Below are 19,194 nucleotides of genomic sequence, written 5' to 3' on the forward strand. Positions count from 1 at the left end.
CGCCCCTCCCCCGCCCTGCCCCACCCGCTGCTCAGCACTACTGGGTGACTGCCCATCCCCAGTCCCTGCCAAAGACAGGAGGTTGTTCTCTGGGGAGAGTATAGCAGAGGCTTTCTCCACAGGGGGCATCAGACATGGTTGAGAACTGGGGAGTGAATAAACATACAGGTGCTGAACTCTGAGACCTCACCAGCCCTCTTTCCTAACACGGCTCTATGATGCTAGCAGGCAGAATTTTACTTCCCACTTTTCTAGGGAATCCTCAAAATGACCCCTCAGATCACCCTTCAGTGAAGCTCCCAGTCGGTAAATCCCACCTAGGGACTTCAGCTTTAAAACAGCTTTTTAGCAACCACCCTTCACTCATCATCATGAACCCTTGATGACTAGATGTCTGAGGAAGGCCTCTGACGCGCAAGCTGAGGACCCAGACAGGCAAGTGGGAAAAGCACCTTGAAGGAAAAAGAAGAGGACACTACAAAGAGAAAGGTCAGAGAACAAAAAGGAGCTCTCGGGAACTAAACGCATGATGGCAGAAGTGAAAATCCCGATTAGAGTTGAAGACGAAGTGGAGGAAATCTCCCAGAAAGAAGAGCAGAAAGGCAAAGACGAAAAGCAGGAGAGAAAAGAGAGAGAATAAATGATCCATCTAGTATATACAGCACCAGGGTATTAGAGTTCCAGAAAGAAAGGACAAAGAGAACAGGAGGGAGAAAGTTATCGATGAAATAATTAAAGGAAAGGTCCTGGAGCTGAGAGACATGAGTTTCCAGACTGAGTGGGTCCTCCGCGTGCCTCACATACAGGGGAAAGGACTCGTGCCAACAATTATTGTTGGGAATATCAGAGTACTCAAATAAAAGAGAAGAGTCTGCAAGTTTCCAGGAAAAAAAGAAAAAAAAAAAACCACAGATCCTGAAAAAAGATTAGGAAGCACAAAGGCTTTGGACCTCTCGATGTCAACAGTGAAAGCTCAAATACAATTAAGTGATGCTTTCCAAATTCTAAAGAAAAATGATATCCAACCTACAATTCCGTCTAAACTCTCAGTCAAAGGACAGATTCAGTGGCATGCACCTGTTATCCCAGCACTTTGGGAGGCTGAGGCGGGAGAATCACTTGAGCCTAGGAGTTCAAGACAAAAAAATAAATAAATAGGTAAATTCTCAGTCAAGTGTGAGAGGAGAAAAAGACATTTTCAGATATGAAAGTTGTAAAAACATTTGCCTCCATGCACCCTTTATTAGAATGCTACCAGAGGATGTGCTCCACCAAAAGTAGGGGAGTAAATGGAGAGACATGAAAACAGAAAATGCAAGACCCAGGAGAGTGGTGAGAAGAATCTGAGATGGTTATGAAAGGAGATCCCAAGGTGGTAACATGTACCAGGCTCAGAGAGCAACCCAGTCCTGGTTAGAGATGTTAGAAGGCTCCAAGAGAAATTTTGCTAGGAAAATGAAATGTACAGGAAACTTCTCACTTCTAAATGCCTGTGGAGAAGACTTAGAAGATTGGCAGAGGTTTGGTGTCAATTCAATGAAAAGTACATAGACAACTAAGCAAAAATAATGATGAAATCCAGGAAAAATAAATAAAACTACACAGAAAGGGAAAGTAGCTACAGCTTATTTCATGACTCAGCTCTGAACAGTGTGTGCAGTCATAATAATACAAAACATTGAGGCAGGACGCGGTGGCTCATGCCTGTAATCCCAGCACTTTGGGAGGCTGAGGCAGGTGGATTACCTGAGGTCAGGAGTTCGAGACCAGCCTGGCCAACATGGTGAAACAGTGTCTCTGCTAAAAATGCAAAAATTAGCTGGGCATGGTGGTGAGCACCTGTAATCCCAGCTACTCGGGAGGCTGAGGTAGGAGAATTGCTTGAACCCGGAAGACAAAGGCTGCAGTGAGCCGAGATGGCGTTGCTGTGCTCCAGCCTGGGCGAAAGAGCAAGACTCCGTGTCAAAAAAATAAATAATAATAATGATACAAAACATTGAATATTGATCTCCCCCAAACTATCATATAACTATATTGGGAGGGGAGGGGAACAAGGAGTGAGGAATAGGATGGATGTCAGGGAGGGGAAGAGCTTTAGCTCTTCTTAGGGGAAGTCAAAGGACGAACTATCAAGAAGGGGTAATACGAGGTGTTCTTTAAAGATATGGAGGCGAATAAAGAAAGAATCAGCCAACAGCTGAAAATGGTTGCCTTAGAGAAGGGGAAATGTGGCAACCCTCATAGGGCAACTTAACTCCTGGCACACATAAATAATTTTGATTTAAAACTTTAAAAAAAATAAAAAAGGCCAGGCGCAGTGGCTCACACCCGTAATCCCAGCACTTTGGGAGGCCGAGGTGGGCAGATCACTTGAGGTCAGGAGTTCAAGACCAGCCTGGCCAACATGGAGAAACCCCATCTCTACAAAAAATACAAAAATTAGCCAGGCTTGGTGGCGTGTGCCTGTAATCCCAGCTACTCAGGAGGCTGAGGCAGGAGAATTGCTTGAACCTGGGAGGCAGAGGTTGCAATGAGCCAAGATGGTGTTTCTGCACTCCAACCTGGGCGACAGAGCGAGACTCCATCTCAAAAAATAAATAAATAAATAGATAAATAATAAAAACTAAAAAAAATTTTTTTAATTAGAATAAAAATTAAGGCTAGGTATGGTGACTCACGCCTCTAATCCCAGCACTTTGGGAGGCTAAGGCAGGAGGATTGCTTAAACCCAGCATTCAAGACCAGCCAGACAAGACCCCATTTCTATGAAAAACACAAATATTAGCTGGATGTGGTGGTACATCCCTGTGGTTCCAGCCACTCGGGAGGCTGAGGTGGGAGGATCACTTTAGCCCAGGAGATTGAGGCTGCGGGGAGCCGTGTTCACACCCCTGCATGCTAGCCTGGGCAACAGAGTGAGACCCTGTCTCAAAATAAATAAATAAATAGTAAAATAAAATAAATATTAAAAATTTAAAAATACACTACCATCCCCACCCCACCTACTTTTAGGATTTCTTGAAAGGCTGAGTAAATTTCAGGACTTTTTATCGTTTTCAGCCTTGGGAGTGAGTTCTTTGCAAGCTATTCTAAGCGGATAGGCACTAGCCTCTAAGCAGGGCTCAGAAAGGCTCGGAAAACTTTGGAAGATAGATAGAAACTGAGATGGGGCCGGGCGCGGTGGCTCAAGCCTGTAATCCCAGCACTTTGGGAGGCCGAGACGGGTGGATCACGAGGTCAGGAGATCGAGACCATCCTGGTCTACACGGTGAAACCCCGTCTCTACTAAAAAATACAAAACTAGCCGGGCGAGGTGGCGGGCGCCTGTAGTCCCAGCTACTCGGGAGGCTGAGGCAGGAGAATGGCGTGAACCCGGGAGGCGGAGCTTGCAGTGAGCCGAGATTGCGCCACTGCACTCCAGCCTGGGCGACAGAGCGAGACTCCGTCTCAAAAAAAAAAAAAAAAAAGATAGAAACTGAGATGGAGCTGAAACCTTAGGGGCCATCCTGGCCATACCTCCCTACACCTCAGGCAGGTTTCCAAACCTCTCTGCGCTGTGACAGATGGGATAAAGTGTAGTAGGGGCAAGTCTATGCGAAGACCATCTGCCTGCAGGAATCCCAGAGCGGGAGGAGGGAAGAGGCCAGCGGGGTGAGGTGGCTCTGCCCGTGTGCAGACCTCCACCCTACCTGCTCCAAGGCCCTGCGATCTTCCTTCAGACCCTGTTTCCAGCCATCCCCAGTGGATGCAAATACAGCTCTGGGCTTGGAAACCCAAGTCACACCACGCCATACTCATCTGTGTTTACAGAAAGCAAGATAATTATTTACAAGAACAGAAACATTAAGCGAATACACTTTTAAATACACCAATACATCAGACAAAAAGAAAACAGAAAATGCTGAGTAGAAAGGGGGCATGGTGTCCTGTCCCCATGCAGGGTATTGCGGTCAGCAGGTTTTTCCCGCTACCCAGGATGTTCTCTCACCTTGTTCTCCGCTGATGAGCAGACCCTTCCCAATATTCCCAAGCCTGCTTTTTCCATGAGTGAACCCAAGTTAAGAAAACAGAGCTTTCTTCCCAGACCACTCAAGCCCCTGAGCCAAGTTATATCAGTACCCAGAGCTCCCTGGGGCCCAGTTCTCAAAGCCTTTTCCAGAGACGTGTTCTGGGCAGTGTGAGTCACGCAGCTCCCATCCTTGCGGCCACAGAGGACGCAGGCACACCCGGGCCCCCACCTCCTAGCAAGTCTCTCCTTGCTCATTTTGGGAAGCAAGACTTCTGCTTTGTCCAGAATCGGAAAGGCACAGAAGGAATCTTTAGTCCTCGCTCTAGGTCTCCAAAAGCTGGTCTGAGCACTAGGGATGAGTCAGTGACAAAGTTCTTGACAACCGGTGACAAACGGAGAACAACAGGGACAAAAAGGGGTGTCTGAAAACACTCGAGTCTTCTTACATTTTTGTTTTAAAATTAATATTTCTTTAAAATAAAATGATGGTCACTGACATTGGATGACTTTTTTTTTAACGTCCTTACTTGGCAAAACTGAAAGTTGGCATCTCTGGTCCCTCCTCAAAAAAAAAAATATTTTTTTTTAATAAAAGTCTGGGACCAGGCTGGGAGGGCTAGTGGGAGGGTAGGGGCGAGGCAGGCAGGGATGGTTAATGGGTAAAAAAAAAAAAAAAAATAGAAAGAGTGAGTAAGATCCTACTATTGGATAGCACAACAAGGTATTATGGTCTATATATATATGTATTTTTAATACAGATATTATAGTCAATAATAACTGTATATTTGGAAATAACTTAGAGGGTAATTGGATTATTTGTAACTCAAAGGATAAATGCTTGAGGGGATGGATGTCCCATTCTCCACGATGTGCTTATTTCACATTGCATCACAACATCTCATGTACCCCATAAATATATACACCTACTATGTACCCCAAAATGTTGTAAGTCTGGGACATACTGTGGTAGATGGCACACCACAAAAGAGAGTAAGAGCAAGTCCTAGGGCCAGAACCACAGACTCAGAGTGAGGAGGGCACCAGAGCAGCGGTCCAATCTCTCTTTGAGACTTAAGGATGCTAGAACATCCCTCAGTGACAGAGAGCGCCTTCTCTCTGTGCATAGCGCTGGCAGTTAGGGAGTGTTTCCTTGTACTGTGGAGAAACCTGCATGTGCTTTACCTGTACCTATGCCTGGGACCACCTAGAGTCAGGCCTTTCCTTTTCCAAGGACAGCCTTTCACCTGCGGAAAACAGCCTCCACTCCCCACTGCTTCCCACCCTGACTTGCACAGACAGTTTTGTTTGCTGTGCAGAAGCTCTTTAGTTTAATTAGATCCCATTTGTCAATTTTTGCTTTTGTTGCAATTGCTTTTGGCTATTTCATCATGAAATCTCCGACCATGCCTATGCCCTGAATGGCATTGCCTAGATTTTCTTCTAGGGCTTTTGTGGTTTGGAGTTTTACATTTAAATCTTTAATCCACCTTGAGTTAATTTTTGTATAAGGTATAAGGAAGGGATCTGGTTTCAATTTTCTGCATATGGCTAGTCAGTTCTCCCAGCATCATTTATTGAATAGAGAATTCTTTCCTCATTGCTTGTTTTTGTCATGTGTCAAAGATCAGATGGTTGTAGGTGTGTGGCCTTATTTCTGGGTTCTTTATTCTGTTCCATTGCTCAACATGTCTGTTTTTGTACCAGTACCATGCTGTTTTGGTTACTGTACCCTTGTAGTATAGTTAGCTGAAGTCTGTCTGCCCCTTTGCTTCTCCTAACCCCAATCATTCCTCTTGTGATGTGACTTGCCCAAGATCATGTGGCTAGCAAGTGAATCCAAACCTAGTTCTTTCAGGCCTGGCCCAGTGCCCTATCCCTAGTTCTCTAGGTGGGGCAGTGGCTTGGGGTTTTCCCTTCATAAGATGGTTCTGGCTATTGGAGACCAGTTGGAAAGGTAATAAAGAAACCCAAGTAGAAAAAAAAAAAAAAAAAAAAAAAAAAAAAAAAAAAAAGCAATATACAAAAAAAATCAATGGGATCCCAATCAACATGTATATATCTGCACAGAAAAAAGTCTGGAAGGAAATAAGCCGTAATGATCATGGCAGTCATCCCTTGAGCTAGACTAATATATCATTTTATCTTATTTTCTTTTCTGTGTTCTCTTGTTTTTCTACAATGAGCTGGCTCTTATTTGTATAATAGAATAAAATCATGACCATTTAAGATTAAATCAGAAAAGTAAAATTAAAGTCATGTGGCCAAGACCCTGCTTCCCAGCTGTTTTCCAGTGAACAAGCTCGAGGGGAAAGGGGAGTCTGAGAGTCTAGAAAAGGTGGAGCATCCCAGCCCCCGCCTGTGCACCTAGACTATCTGCTGGGAAGAGCAGGCCTTCCCCCGCCCCCCCCGCCCCACGCCAGGTCTTCTCAAGCCTTGCTGCACCCCACTCCTAACCCCAACAGGCTCCTCACCCATGACATGGAAGAGAGGAACAGGGGAAGCATAAAAGAGGGTGCAGAAGACAATGGCTCACCTCCACTGGATCCCTTACCCAGCACAAGGCATTCATACTGGTTTATAGATGGGGGGATGTAACATGCATGGAGTGTGATAGCGCCAGGCCCAGACTCAGTCCCCCGATCTTAGTCCTTTGGGACTCCAAACAGAGACTCCAGACCCTGCTGAGACAAGGCTATTGCTAGAGAAGAATGTGTTGGGGCCATAGGTCACCAACACCCTCTATACCACCCCTCCAGTTCGGCTCCCCTTGGGCCCTCTGTGGCACCTGGAAGACCTAGGCACATGGTCACTGCTCAGCCAAGCCCTGATTAGAATAGGGGGCCCTGCCTGGGTCAGAGTTCAGAATGACTCCCCTAAAGCAAGGACTAGTCCAGACTCTTCCATCATGTAGCCCCTGGGAAGTTGTTTCCCTCCTGGGAACTCAATTTCCTCACGAATAAAATCAGGGCGAGGAGCATTTGACAGTGAGTAAGGCCGGGTGCAGTGGCTCAAGCCTGTAATCCCAGCACTTTGGGAGGCCGAGACGGGCGGATCATGAGGTCAGAAGATCGAGACCATCCTGGCTAACACGGTGAAACCCCGTCTCTACTAAAAATACAAAAAAAAAAAAAAAAACAAGCCGGGCGAGGTGGTGGGCGCCTGTAGTCCCAGCTACTCGGAAAGGCTGAGGCAGGAGAATGGCGTCAACCCGGGAGGCGGAGCTTGCAGTGAGCTGAGATCCAGCCACTGCACCCCAGCCTGGGCGACAGAGCAAGACTCCGTCTCAAAAAAAAAAAAAAGAAAGAAACATACCCTACCTTCTAATGAAAAGGAATTACTAACTCCTTAGTAATATTAGACACTTTTGGCCAGGCGCGGTGGCTCAAGCCTGTAATCCCAGCACTTTGGGAGGCCGAGACAGGCGGATCATGAGGTCAGGAGTTCGAGACCATCCTGGCTAACACGGTGAAACCCCGTCTCTACTAAAATACAAAACTAGCCGGGCGAGGTGGCGGGCGCCTGTAGTCCCAGCTACTCGGGAGGCTGAGGCAGGAGAATGGCATAAACCCGGGAGGCAGAGCTTGCAGTGAGCTGAGATCCGGCCACTGCACTCCAGCCCGGGCAACAGCGAGACTCGGTCTAAAAAAAAAAAAAAAAAAAAAAAAAGACAGTGAGTAGACTGGGTGGTCTCTAAGTTTCTTTCCAGTCTTAACATTCAGAGAGTCTGGGACTGACGGGTGACCCTGCTTCCACCCAGGGGAGGATAGAAGCTTCTCATCCGCCCTGCCTCTCTGGCTGGCCGTGGCCCCAGGTCCCTCAATGGATGGCCTGGGTTTGAGAGAAGTCCCAGGCGCATGTTTACGTGTAGTGGAGTCCATGCACTTGTACACGTGGGGTGTGACTGTGTGCAGGTGAGGCCAGGAAGTGGGGGGTGCCAGGAAGACAGCCTCCCCATTTTGTTTTTGTCACAGCCACAGTCTCCAATTTACTCACCTTTCTGAGGATTCTATTTCTTTCCCCTCCAGAATCCCAGCTTCTCCCAGCTCTGCCTACCCACCTACCCACCCCTCACCTTTTCTCATTATTTTGTCTTCTCCACTCCTGCCTCTATTTCAAGACCCATCTTTGTGTATTTTCCTCTGTCTCTGTCTGCCCTACAGATAGACCTGTCACTTAGGGGGGCGGTGCAGCTGTGGCTTGAATGATTTGTCTGTGCCCCCTACATGTTCCTCCCTCAGGAGCCAGCCTCCTCCTCCCTGGAGTCCCCGGGCCTCTTCCAAGGGTGGCCACAGCTCTCAGAGCCCAGTTCGCTCCAGACAGAAATGAAGATGGGCTCTCATTGAACAATGACAAACTGAAATCATTATTCTGCCAAGAACTAAATGAAAAATAGGAAAGCCTGACGTAGCCATGATTTGTTAACATGACATTGCCTCTCAATGCGATGCACAAATTTTAATTAAAATCTCAGGAGTGATTTTGGAGCCCTTTATAGTGTGCCTCTGGGCTCTTCCAGGCTGCCCTGGGGGAAGGGCAGGGCCTCTTCATCACAGGGATAAAGGCTCAGATAATTGTCCCTAAAGGATTGGGAGGTTGGGGGAGCCGGGACAGCTCAGGCTAGCACTGCCTGTGAAGTCGGAGTCTTAGAGTGCACATGGTCATTCCCAGCTTCTCCCTACTGCTCTACCCATTTTACAGGTGAGGAAACCAAGACCAGGGAAGGTTTGCCAAGGACCCACCCATAGCAAGGATGTGTGTTTGGGCGGGGTGGGAGTGTGTTCTGGGTACTTGGAAGGTGAGATTCAGCCCAGGAAAAGTTGTGGAAGCTGAGGGGAATGAGCATTCAACCAGCCCTCTGTGTAACAGGAACCTCCAGTCCGGGAGCATTGGCTAAATTGAGGGTGAGATGAGGAGAGAGAGGATTGCAAGAGCAGAAATGCAAACGCCCTTCTTTCCTGCAGCCACTCCTGGAGCTGGAAGAAGGCAGTTTGGGAGGACAGTCTCTGGGCCCCAAGCCCTGCTCCTCCTGGTTTCTCAGAGAAGAACCTGAGAAAATTCTCAGTTCCTCCAGAAAAGCCCAAGTCCACTGAGGCAGCCTGAGGAGAAGAGAAGGGCTGAGGGACTGGGCCAATGGCTGGGGTTGCACCCTGGCTTCCTCAAGGGCTGACGGTCCTGCAGGGGATCCTGGCCTAGGACCACTTGCCCTAGTTTGGGGCACAACAGACAGCAGAGGAAACTGGCTGGTGTGGGGTCGCTGGGGTGAGGATTAAGTAAGGAATGAGCAGACAGCATGGGGTGGACTGCAAGCTGAAGCCCACCCAAAGACCCACAGGCTGGCCTCGGAGGCTGATCAGCAGGGTCAGTGAGCACCTCCAGCTGGGGCCGCCACCTCCCACGGTGAGGCCTGGAGCAGATCTCACACTCCCTCTGCCCCTGGCCCCACCTGAGAAGTAGTGGCAGTTATCATATGGTCCTGCTCTAGGACCGAGGCGAGGATGGAGGGAGGCCAGATGCATGCAGGAAGTGTCTGGGAGCCATGTCATTGTGCTCCTCTGCCTGTAGGATCAGGAGTCCCTTGGAGTAAGAGGACCATCCCACAGCATGGAGTGCCCACCCCACCCCACCCATTCCAGCACCCATGAGCCCATCAGCCAGTCCCACTGATGCTGCCCTCGCCCCACCCACCATCCTGGACTCACCCGCAGAGCCGGCAGGGAGCTGACCTGGTCCATGGTGAGCGTCGCCTCCTTGTAGTACTTCCCAGGAGGGCAGAGCTTCAGGAAGGTGTCATGGATGCTGAGAAGAGAAGCATGAGGGCCGTGTGGCCGGCAGAAGGAGACCAGCAAGACTGTCTTCTGCTGCAAGGGGTGGGGGTGTCTCTTTGAGGAAAGAGACTCGGGGTCGACTGTAGAAAAGGCAGTAATCAATAATAGTAAAGCGCAGTAATAAATATGTCTTCTAGAAACATCCCTGGACCCTCCAGTGTGCCGGGCACACCATGTGGGATGCAAAGATGAGCCAGGTGAGAGGAAAGTTAGGTGAATATGCCCTGTAGCCAGCAGCACACTCTACGAGGGTTTGTCGTAGGATGTCAGAACTGAAGGGGCTTATGTCCAGTCCCTCGGTTACAGATGGGGAAGCCAGCAGGACCTTGGGGAAGCCAGGGTCCACACCTCTGGCCATCTGCCAATTTCCATCCTCAACCCGAGAAAAGAGGTCACTTTGTGGGCCTGAGTGAGCCAGGATTAGAACCCAGCTGCCTGTAGCCAGCAAACCACCAGCCTTGCTAGGCCACTTGACAGCAAGGTTGGTCCTAGGACATCGTGGACTGAGTGGTCTTCCTAATCATCCCTGTCAGCAATGTCTCTGTCTATAGGATCCCATGCCAGTCAAAAGGATTTTGGTTATAAGATACAGGCAGAAGGTGAAATGGCCATGTGATCCCTGAGAGTAAGGGGGTGGGAGGGAGCTCTGCCTCAGGCTGAGAGAGGTTGAGCCCTGAACCTGGGTCCCTGTCCACCAGCAGGCTCTTAGGCCTACAGGTCCAGCAACCAAGGCAGCCTGTGGAGGTGAGACAGTGGTGCCCTGGGGCCCAAGAGGCCTGGATCCCAGAACCTGAACTGCTGTGGCAGGGCTGTGTGACTTCGGGCAACCCACTTGACATTTCTGAACTTTAGTTTCATCATCTGGATAAGGGACGAGAATGATACCTCTCTTGGAGGTCTGTGGCGGTGGGGTGGGGATTCAGTGTGAAGGAGGCTGAAGGGTTTATGTGTTTGCGTGTAAATGGTAGATGGTGGGTGGTGGGGTCACCACAGGCTGGTTAAAAACACTGTCTCTAGAGCCAGACAGATTTACGTTGAAATCCTGACTCTGCCACTTAATAGTTCTGAGGCGTCGAGCAAGGTTCTGAGTCCACCTGAGCCTCAGTCTCCTCCTCTTTGCAGTGGGGGTAATAAATCTTCCCCCACACACTCCTGAGGATTAAATGAGGGGAGATGTATGAAACGTCAGCGCAGTGTCTGGTAGGTGAGGGTATTTGTGTTACCCGGGGCCTCGGAGGGGATACCCAGCCTGCCCCCTCTCTGTGTTTCTCTCCTATACTCCAGGTGCCCCTGTGCCCGTGGGCTGTGAACAACCCACACCTAGACTGTTACAGTGGGAGCCCACCACCCTGACCCAGACCTGCTCTCCCCTTTCTTCGTGGTTCCCTCCATGCTCCAAAATTACCCCTCCCTCGCTTAGTCCTTTCCTGTTCCTCTCCTGTCTGCCACCAAACCTCTACTCTCCTCCGAGTGCTAAGAGGCCAGCAATGCCATGAAAGGAGTCTGTACGCAGGAGTGAGTGACTAACAGTCCCCTATTGACATTCCAGGGCATGTGGTTTGTTGACTCAAATGAGGCTCTGATTGGTGGAATTTAGGGACATGTAACTAAGTGAAGACCGGGTGCAGCGGCTCACACCAGAAATCCCAGCCCTTCAGGAGACCGAGGTGGGAGAATCGCTTGAGCCCAAGAGTTTGAGACCACCCTGGGCAATATAGGGACACCCCATCTATACAAAAAAAAAAATTGAAAATTAGCCAGGCATACTGGTGCGCACCTATGGTCTAGATATTCGGGAGGCTGAAGTGGGAGGATCACTGGATCCCAGGAGGTTTGAGGCTGCAGCCAGTTGTGATCCCACTACTGCACTCCAGCCTGGGGTACAGAGCAAGATTCTGTCTCAAAAAACAATAAAAGCTAGGTGAAGAATTTGGAGAGTGATTTTATGAGTGGAGACTCAGAGGTAGAGCAGGAGGCAGGAGGCTCTCCCAGGGCTCTGACGAGGGTGGTAGGTGGAGGCTCCCCACCCTGCCAGCCACACACTGTTTCACATCTCACTGACTAGAAAAATATCCTTCAGATCCCAGCCCCAGGAGAGTGGAAAGAAACTATGCTGAGATTCTGTGTGCCCACTGCACTCTGTGCCCTGGGAGGCTGATCTCTACTGACAGCGTTCCTACCTCCCTTGCCCTTCGGCTTAAGGGAAGCTCCAGGAGGACTGGAGGTATGAGGGAGGGGTGGGGAATTTACCCTCCTCTCCCCCCAGCCCCACACGACTGTGCAGTGTCTGTGTTCCCACTGTCTCGGGCTAGCAGCCAGCTTCCGCAGCTCTAGCTCTCAGCTGGCACCTCAGGCCTGAGGCGGTCAGGGCTGGTCCCTGGGTGGTTCCCTGGGCCTCCTTCTGAACAGTTCCTTCACTGCAAAGCACCTTCACAGACCCCGCTGAGTGTGCCACCTGTTTCCCGCTGGGATGCTCACAGATCTATCTGGATCCTATTTCTCTACCTCTAGCTATGAGACCCGAGGCAAACCGCCAGATCTCTCCGAGCATGCAGGCCCAAGTTCATATCTTGACTCTGTCCAATGGGGAGCCAACCTCCTTCCAGTGGCATTGTGCAGACCCGGGCTAAGGTGTGATGGATGGGAGCTGAAGTGGCATGTGGTGTTCATGGAGAGCACCATGACTGCTGCCTTGACCACGTAAGGGGCCTGAGCTGTCACTAGGGTCTAGGGACTGCCCATGTTTGGGAGGTAGCAGAAAGCAGGGTGTGGAATGGGTTGGGGGAGAGATTCTCCAGGAAGGTACTGAGGTGGGTGCTGGGCACCACAGGTCAACCAGGAGGAAGAAAAGCCATCAATGCTGAAGTGTCCAGTGGCCTACAAGGGGCGAGGGTCCGGCCAGGTGCAGTGGCTCACGCCTGTAATCCCAGCATTTTGGGAGGCTGAGGCAGGCGGATCACTTGAGGTCAGGAGTTCAAGAGCAGCCTGGCCAACATGGTGAAACCCCATCTACCAAAAATATAAAAAATTAGCCGGCCATGGTGGCATGCACCTGTAATCCTAGCTACTCCGGAGACTGAGGCAAGAGAATCACTTGCATTCGGGAGGTGGAGGTTCCAGTGAGCTGATATTGTGCCTCTGCACTCCATCCTGGGCGACAATGTAAGACTCCATCTAAAAAAAAAAAAAAGGGTCAAGGGCAGTGGGAGTGGCCGGCCCCAGTCAAAAGGAGCATTTTGTCACTGTCATTGTCATTGTTAGAATTGCTGGCTTGAGGTGATAGAGAGCAGACCAACTTTCAATAAGACCAATTTTCAACAAAAAACAATGTTTTGTTATTTTTTTAAATCCCTAAGGCGATGCGCAAGTGTACTCGGGCTCCTGCCCCCACCATGAGCACCACTGGGAGTGCCCGCTCTGGGTAGCCAACTCTCACGGACATTCTTCATGTTTCATGCCAATCTTGCAAGGAAGGGCTCGTTGTTTCTTTTACAGATGAGGAAGCTGAAAGTCAAGCAGGTAAAATAATCTGCCTAAGGTCACACGGTGGTAAATGTTAAAGCCAGAGATACAAACACCAAAGCTCTTTCCCCAGGAGGCACCAGGGGCTGCCGAGGGACAGAGAAGAAACTCCCCGGCCCTCGCCACCCTCCTGTCATGACAAAGCCTCTGTGCTGGGTGCACTCACACACATCATCTCACTGAATTTTCCCAACAACTCCCTGCGGGAGAAGTGGAGGGGACATCATTTCTGTAGATGCGTAAACTGAGGCTCAGAGAGTTGAAGGGTTGTACCTAAGGTTATACAGCTGGGAAGAGATAGAGTGGAGGACTGAACCCTAAACCAAGTTCTTCGGGCTGTGCTGCCCACCCTTCTTCCAGGTGAGAGACTCGAGTCGCCCCCCTGTAGAGTCCTCTGGGGGAGGGTGCTGGTGGGGTGCCTGCCTGGAGTTGGTGCCTTCCCAGGCTGCAGAGTGGGCAGGCTGCCCATAAATGAATTGTGGCTGCATCTCGGCTGCCACAAAATGTTCTCCTCCTCCAAATATGGATCAGCTGGCTCTAAATGGAACCCTGAATTAATCACTAATGGACTCAAAAGTCAAAGCCATTTGAAAAACTCACACGTTCAGTCTGCCAGCAATCCAGCAGCCTCGGCCATGGCTCCCTTCCACATAGCCCGGAGAGGCAGGAGGGGCTGTCTGCAGGCTCAGGGGCCGGCCCTAAGACGGGGTGGAGGTCACTCCGCTGCTGACTCTCAGTGGGACCTTGGACTCGCCAAGTCCCCTCTCGGGCCTCAGTTTCCCTTCTGTGAAATGAGAGTCACAGCATTCCCCGGCTCCCTCCAGTTTAGGCACGCTATGACTCTAGGTTTTCGTGCCTCTCTCTGGCATCCCATTTACCCCTTTGCCTCTGAGACCCTCTAGCTTAGTAGTTCTCAACGGGGTCCCACGTAAGAATCGGGTAGGGAGTTTGTAAAAGGATCTGCCCTCCCCACTCCTTAAGGTTCTTATTCAAGGCCAGGATACAGCCCTAGGCACCTACAGGTTCTACAAGCTTCTCAGTATTTCTACTGTCCCAGCAAGATCAAGAACATGACAAGCCTGAATTCCCACTCCTCAAGCCCCAGCCTGGACTCAGCTTTCTGGCTTCACCCCCACCCCATGGGGTCAATAATCCTTTGCTCTATGGTACTGCCTGCAGATAGTAGATATTTTACAAATGGTCCTTCTTTAGCCTGAAAATATGGCTTTTAGTTCCCTGATATACTACTTGCAATCTGTGTGGGCTTGAGGAAATTACTTCATTTCTTTGAGCTGATTTCCTCATTTGCAAAAAGTAGGGATAATAATACCATGATAATAAGAGCAGCCACATAATCTGTGCTTACCCATGTGCCAGGTATTGCTCTCACAATGACAGATTTGATCCTCTAGTTGTCCTAATAACAACCTTGTGAGATTAGGTTCTGTTTCCCTCAACTATTTTATAAGGATGGAAACTGACGCTCAGTGAGGGTAAGAAACTCCCCCGTGTTTGCACAGCTACTAAGTGGAAGAGCTGAGCCTCAAACCCAGGTCTTTGGCTTCCAGGAAATAAACCTGTAACCACTCCACCTGCTGGCCTTGAGGTGCCTGTTAATGGCCAGGACAGGGCCATGGAGTCTACAAAGTGTTGGAGCCTCCAGAGGTGCTAGGAAGAAAGAGAGGCCCCGTGGCTGGGTCAGCCTGGGCAGAGGTTGGGAGCAAAGCTTCAGGCTCCTAAACCAGACCCCGCCCCACCCAAAAGAGTGTCAGAAACCATCCCAGGCGATGCAGAGTAGTCCAAAGAGCTCAGGCTGGGCCAGGCTGACCTGCGCCTGAGACATAGAGGTCTGGGCTGGAGTCAGGCTCTGCCTTGCCCAGGAAGCCACATGGGCCCTCTTTGGGTGTGCAGGGTCTGCAGTCACTGCCAGAAGGGCCTGGGCCCAGAATAGGCATCTCAGGAAAAGGCTTCCTCTGGGACAACCAATTTAACCAGAATCAGAGAGCACTGCCCCAATGCTAAGGTGGAAAGGGACCTTGCTTTTGCTGAGATCAAAAACATGTGAAAGGAAAGTCTCATAGGCTGGAAACTTAGGGTGAACAGACCTCTTCTTGGAGGGCCAAACCAAAGCAGCCCTGGATCGGGAAGGGGCTGGCTCCAAGACAAGTCTAGCACATGAGGTCTCCCCCCACCAACCCCCAGGAGGTGCCATCTACAGATCTGGTGACTAGGTCTTTGTGTCCTTATGCAAGTCACAGATAAGAAGGTGGGAAAGTGTTGGACAAAGCCAGCCTCCCTGCAAAGGTTACTTCTACTTATTGGTCTCTTGAATACTTTTTTAACTGGCTAAGTCCATCCAACTGTACTGCCATGGACCACATTTCTCTATGATATTCATAGGAAAATCACAAGATACTGTCAGAGGCCACAGTGGAAAATCATTCAAAAGTGACCAGGGCTTCATCTGGCTCAACTTGGCCTTGGCAGCCCAGGATGGCCACTTTCTTCCTGAGTATCACTTGCCTCCTGCTCCCTAAGCCAGAGCAGCTGGGCATCCATATCACAGCTGTCCCCTCACTTTACAGACAGCACACCCACACCAACCGTAACGTATTCCACTCCCCAGGGCCCTCCAAGAAGATAAGCTATTATCAGTCTGTGTGTCTGCTTCCAGAGATATTCTCCTGTGTGTGTGCATGTATGAACAGCCCTTTATTTCACAAGAGCAGTAGCAGCCTGGATGTGCTGGTCTTGTTTGCCAAAGTAATACAGTTAAATAGATTAAAATGCAAATAGTACTGTGAGGCTTACAATCAAAGTTACTAATGCTCTGTATCCCACACCACCTCTCTAACCCTGCTCTCCAGAGGCAGCAGTTTCCAAGCGTTTTGCTGTTTCACTTGGTTTTTGCTTAACATTTATATGGTACTTCTAAATGCTGTGCTAATACTGCCTTTTGCTGTTGTTTTCACTATAGATAGTATCTTGTGACCTCTTACTAGAAAAAAAGAGGATTTCTCTATATATACTTCTTTTCCTTTCCCCAACCTCCCAATATAAAACAATTTTCCTGAATGAATATTCAGTGTTTATAATAATGTTATATATTATATAGGCATTATTCAAACATTGCTCAAGCTGAGTTCCCTAGTGCAACATGATTACATCTTCTTTCTTGAAAGGCTTTTTGTTTTTCCCAGAGTTAATAATCACTTTTGTTTTTTGCTTTGGTTTTTGCGTGACTATCTTTATTTCATCTCCAAACTTTCTGCAGAACTAAGTACCTCTCAATATGGTATCTAGATAGATTCATTTTATCTTCTTAGAGACACCACTCCTGGAACCCCTGACTCCTTAATTCTAATCTGAACTGATTGCCTTACAAGCCGACTGTCCTGCTGTCATCCTTCAGCTTCCTTTCACTATCTTCCTTGTAATTCGTTTTGCCTCTAGGTTGAAAGCCTTTGTTTCCCTGATCCTGGGTCTTCTTTTTTCTTGGTTTACTCACTAGTTTTAATGAAGTACATCTCCCAAAAGCTTCCTAAGAAAAGGTCCATAAGAAATGATGTTTTAAATTTGCATGTCAAAAAGTATTGTTATCCTGCCCTCACTCTTGATTAATGGCTTAGCTAGAACTTATCTCTAGATTGAAATTTTTTCGTTAGAATTTTGAATGTGTTTAGCCACTGTCTTCCAACGTAAGTCCAAAGCTATTCTGATTCCTGATTCTCTGTAGTCTGTTTTGCTCTCTATGGAAGCACTCAGGATCTTCTCATCATCTCAGGCAGTCTGAAATGTCATGATGACATGACTTAGTGTATATAGGCTGTGTTTTATTTTTTCCTCAAATACCTGGTGTCCCTTAGCTTTCGATTTATACTTACAGGGAGGCTCTAAGATGCTGACCAGAAGCTCACCCTGCTCTTCATCATGCTGGTGGCCCTGAGTCAGGGGCCTGTCTGGCTCCAGCTCTCCCCAGATTGTTAGCTCCTGTCTTCTGCTGGGGCAGGGCAGGGGTGCCAAGTGGATTGCAGAGAGAGAGAAGGAATCACATAAGACTTTCAGTCCGCCTTTCTGTTTTCACCTGATCCTGCATCCTGGCATTCGGAGGTTCCTGAGCCTTTCTGGGTTCTCGATTCCATCATCCAACCCCTGCAGGCAAATTCTTTCAGCTTTCTGTTCAGCTAAGTCTGTGTCATGGGTCTATCTGCTTTGCACTTTTAAAATTTTTGTTGACCTCTCTCGTTTGCTGTCATTGCTTGTGTTCTCTTTGTCCTTATGGGTTTCTTTCTTCTTCTTCTTCTTCTTCTTCTTCTTCTTCTTCTTCTTCTTCTTCTTCTTCTTCTTCTTCTTTTTTTAATTCCTTTACTCTCCTTTTAGTAGAGGAAACAGAGGTCAAAGAAAATGCTCTATTCTCCATATAACTGGAAGCCCCCTGAACTTTGCTTTCTTAACTTAATAATATCCCTTGGAGATGGCTCTATATCAAATGGAAAGCTCTTCCCCTCCTCTCCAAGGGCAGTCTTCCCCGGATGGATGAATCAGCAATTACTTCACCTGTGTCCTCTTCATGCAAGTGGAATGGCTGGGTCAAGGTGTACTTCTCATTTTTTAACTGGGACATTTCAGCATCTCCTGCCTTCACTGGTCTTCCATTCTTCAAAGCTCTTGACAGCTATTCCACATTCTCAGCTGCTCCCCAGGTTGTGGTCTCCTGAGTATGGAGACTCCCCTTGGTTTAAAGCAGCAGAGAGCTCTCACTGGTATCACCTTCCCATTTGAGCATTTCTGCGCTGCTGCCCCTGGCCTCACCAGTGCTTCTCACTCTGTCTTACTTGAAGGTGTCCAAGTAACAGGAGTTGGACACTTTGCCGTCCACTCTGACTTCCTTATGCAGTGGTATCCCCAACCTTACCACCCCCAGCGCTGACCCACACTGGCCTTCAAGAGTGGGAGCCTCCTGAGCAGGAGCTACCCCAGGGGCAGGCACAGGCCCCTCATGCTCAGGAGTGGTGCTGTCAAGAGAAGGGGCAGGCCAGAAAGAGCTTTGAGAACTGCTTGTTAGAGAAGTTTGCACTGAACCATGAACCGTGAACTGTGAACTGGAGCCTTCCCTGGCAGCACTCACCGGGATCCCCTTCCCCAGCAAAACACAGAGCCAAACTGTGCTCTTCTCAGGGGAAAGGTACCTTCCATGGGGATGGAAACAGACTGGAAACAGGATCTGGGAGGAGGTCATCTCAGGGCCTGGGTGAGAGTTTCAGAAGGGAGGCGTCCCTGAGCATGGCTCGCTTCCAAGGAAATCTTTCTCTGAAGGCCAATGCAGAACAAATGAAAATGGAGGATCGATGTTCAAGAAAGAGCCTGAACCCCTCCCATCCTCCTCTCACTCCTCTCATCTGCCACCCCACGCTCCCTCCTGGCATATAGGAGGAGCCCCAGGGGTGGATCCATGAATGCCATTTGAAGCCCCTGGGGTGGAAAGAGGGACAGGTATGGCCATTGCTGAGAGTATAAACTGGTGCAACTCCTTTGAAGGACAACATTGTCATACCTATCGAAGTTCTAAAATGTAGGTGGGGTGCAGTGGTTCACCCCTGTAATCCCAGCACTTTGGGAGGCTGAGGTGGGAGGATCACTGGAGGTCAGGAGTTCGAGACCAGCCTGGCCAACATGGAGAAACCTCATCTCTACAGAAATAACAAAAATTGGCCGAGCGTGATGGCAGGCACCTGTAGTCTCAGCTACACAGGAAACTGAGGCAAGAAAATCACTTAAACCAGGGAGGTGCAGACAGAGCAAGACTCTGTCTCAAAAAAAAAAAAAAAAAAAAAAAAA

The 19,194-nt window shown here is 49.1% G+C and overlaps 1 protein-coding gene across 1 annotated transcript in view; it reads right to left on the reverse strand.

Moving 5' to 3' along the window:
• Positions 1 to 19,194, reverse strand: part of CIB4 (calcium and integrin binding family member 4) — a 60,770-nt gene that overhangs the window by 38,917 nt on the left and 2,659 nt on the right. The window contains exon 3 of the mRNA XM_017876891.1: positions 9,709 to 9,805. Within this exon, the coding sequence (XP_017732380.1) occupies positions 9,709 to 9,805 (97 nt within the window). The remainder of the gene's footprint in view (positions 1 to 9,708; positions 9,806 to 19,194) is intronic.

Source organism: Rhinopithecus bieti, unplaced genomic scaffold (assembly GCF_001698545.2).
Source record: "Rhinopithecus bieti isolate Rb0 unplaced genomic scaffold, ASM169854v2 scaffold_7681, whole genome shotgun sequence".
In the NCBI taxonomy this organism is placed as follows: domain Eukaryota; kingdom Metazoa; phylum Chordata; class Mammalia; order Primates; family Cercopithecidae; genus Rhinopithecus; species Rhinopithecus bieti.